This window comes from Atta colombica, unplaced genomic scaffold (assembly GCF_001594045.1).
Source record: "Atta colombica isolate Treedump-2 unplaced genomic scaffold, Acol1.0 scaffold89, whole genome shotgun sequence".
Classification (NCBI taxonomy): Eukaryota; Metazoa; Arthropoda; class Insecta; order Hymenoptera; family Formicidae; genus Atta; species Atta colombica.
In genome coordinates, this window is record NW_017259582.1 from 1,644,880 (window position 1) to 1,647,919 (window position 3,040).

The 3,040-nt window shown below is 28.6% G+C and overlaps 1 protein-coding gene across 1 annotated transcript in view; it reads left to right on the top strand.

Annotated features, from left to right (window-relative positions):
- LOC108693192 (nuclear factor 1 X-type) overlaps window positions 1-3,040 on the top strand; it is an 82,878-nt gene that overhangs the window by 5,062 nt on the left and 74,776 nt on the right. Inside the window, exon 4 of the mRNA XM_018202004.1 lies at window positions 814-969. Within this exon, the coding sequence (XP_018057493.1) occupies window positions 814-969 (156 nt within the window). The remainder of the gene's footprint in view (window positions 1-813; window positions 970-3,040) is intronic.

Below are 3,040 nucleotides of genomic sequence, written 5' to 3' on the forward strand. Positions count from 1 at the left end.
GGGAGGGGGAGGGGGGGAGGGGTGTTGAATTAAAGCATTGCTATTGAGGAGATTCTCTAATCTTTTCAGATAATATAAGGATTTAATCAAATACTAAGAATAAAATTTTTTTCAAATTTATTAACCGTGTAGATTTCTATAAATATTAGGTATAGGAAAAAGTTCGTGGCGTTTTTCTCGTTAGATATTAAAAAAACGCCACGAATTTTTTCCCATATCTAATATTTATTAATTCGTATAACTTCGTTATTGCTATCTATCACTTCAATATTTTTCCGCTATTTATCTTTGCTTTGCTATTAATTAAACTTTTTTTTGATAAAGTTAAAGTTGAAGCATATTATTTTTTAAAAACGTATCATTAAATGACTTTTACTTAATATACTTTTTTTAAATCAGTAAGTGATTTCTTTTAATAACTTATTTTTCTATCAACTTTAGCTAACTAAAAACTTTAAAGAATTATAGAGAGATTATATTCATTAAGAGAAACGATGATAAATCTCACATTATCTTTATTATATACGAGATAAATAACATATATTTATCTATTTTGTTGACAAACATATTTCAGAATGTATTAAATTAATCTTATTGATTAATCTTATATAATTGAATTACTAATTCGAAATATCATTTGCTCATGCGTCAATTTTTTCATCGATATCCTCTATTTACAATACTCGGTATTTTTATCGACAGTCAAAAGTTGCATGTGCTCTTGAAAGCGAATTTCAAATTATGAGCAAAAGTTTAATAAACAACATGAATACGCACAATCCTATGAAAAGAATAAATATTATATGTTTGCAGGATGAATTCCATCCATTTATCGAAGCTCTTCTACCATTCGTGAAGTCCTTTTCGTATACATGGTTCAACTTACAAGCTGCCAAAAGGCGATACTATAAGAAACATGAAAAGCGAATGAGTTTAGAAGAAGAACGTCAATGTAAGGAGGAACTTCAGGTAAGAGATTATCTGAAATCAGTTAATAGGCATTCTTTTTTGATTTTTTTTTTATGTTAATGTATATATAGAAATTAAACTATGAGGTGAATAAATCGGTTCTTGCTTAATATTTAATTCGTAGCAAAGATTGTATGCATTTAATAATGCGCGCGCGCTCATTATTAAACGATTATAAATCTTAAAGCTAATGTCAGTAAAAGTAATGCTAAAAAATTAGTCAAAAAGGTTAATATCAGTGAAAAAACTTTTTAATTGTAAATACATCTTGACATCAATTACAAAAAACAAAATAAATAATTTGGCTTATAAATGGTTTATACAGCGCAATGACTACATTTTATTGCAATTTTAGGTAAATAAATTTTAAACACATAAATGGATTCAAATAAACTTTTACATAAATATTTATTATAGTTTTATTAGTAAATATAAAAATTTTGATTCGCAATGTTATTTCCTCAATAAATTTGCAAATAAATACTGCAAACCGCGATTTTAAGAATCAAAGAAAAAAATTTAGTAACATTAAATCTAGAGAATTGTTCAAATTTTACAAAGATGCTTAGATGTAATAATAGACAATTTAAGAAATTTTTATATTTTTGATACTGCTTTGAGATATCCTTAATAAATAATGACACATCCTTAATAAATGACTCCTTAATAAATGAATAAGTGAATTTCGATTAATTTTCTTCTCTAATGACTCGTCATTCTCATTCAATAATATTACAATTGGACGTAATATTGTTACTAATGCTATTGTTGCTTCTCTTCACCCATCTTCGTTCATGATAGAATTCGATCAATATTTTAATTTCGCGATGTTGCAGTATTTAGTGGAAGAGTGATTGGCATTAATTAGTTACGCGTAAGTGCTTCTTCTTCCTCTATTTTTAGCGTATTTCCATTTCCGAAAACATGTGAAGAATGAGTCACATTGCTAATTGTAAGTGAAAAAATCTATTACATTTGACAACAAACTCATGAGACGAAATATCTTTTGAAATGGCCCATCAGATAAAATTTTATCTAAATTATGTTAAATTTGTCTACGCAATTACAGTCTGTCTATGAATGAACATGAATGAAAATAAAAAAGTCATTGGCTAATAAATAAAACATAATGCCAAAATGTAGAAATACTGGCATGATGTAGTTTATAGAATGACGTGATTGCATTTCAAGAAATCAAAGTATATACTTTTGTTTTCTTCTTTTCTTTTAAAACTACTTTTAAAGCTGATAAATTAATAGTGTATATATATATATATATATATATATACAGATATAATTACAAGATAGTTTATAACTGATAGATAGTTGATAGATCGAGAGCTAATTCTTTTCGATAGAAGGGTGTTCATTTACTTTTAAATTTAATTAGAATACTCGGCTGAAACGAGGGAGAGAAATACTTTTTGAATTTTGATTGACTCGAGCGACACAGGATTGCAAATGTTACAAAACAATTTCTCTTAAGATTGACTAATTATCAAAAAGTAAAGCGAAAAAATAAGTGATCGAAAGATATGATAATTTTACGTAACTGTTGACTTAATTTGATTGTTTTGCTAAAAATAAAATATATGTATATCTTCGTATATACGTCATTATTTGATTCCATTGTGACTTTTCAGTCGCATAACATGTATATTTTGTGAGCATAATAATGCAACACAATATAAATTGAAGAAAGAAATCCGGGAATAAAAGGGACATGGATGGATAATAATGAGAGATACGAGTCGGACTATGCGCGACGCATTTGTCGTTTTTCTTTTAATTTTGAGACAGACTGCAGTACGATATCGACTACTTCACTTCGGGTGTAGAGCGCTGAGCGTGAGGGACTGAGACAAGAAAATAGCATGAGATAGGAAATCGGAGTGAAAGAAAGAGAACATGAATGATAGACGGATAGACGAGGATAAACTAAAGTAGAAAAGAGTAGGGTGTAATACGGTGCGCTGCTTTCCGAAGCAAGAGAAGAGCATACGTATGCGAGGAGGAGAGAGAGAGAGAGAGAGAGAGAGAAAGAGAGAGAGAGAGAGAGAGAGAGAGAGAG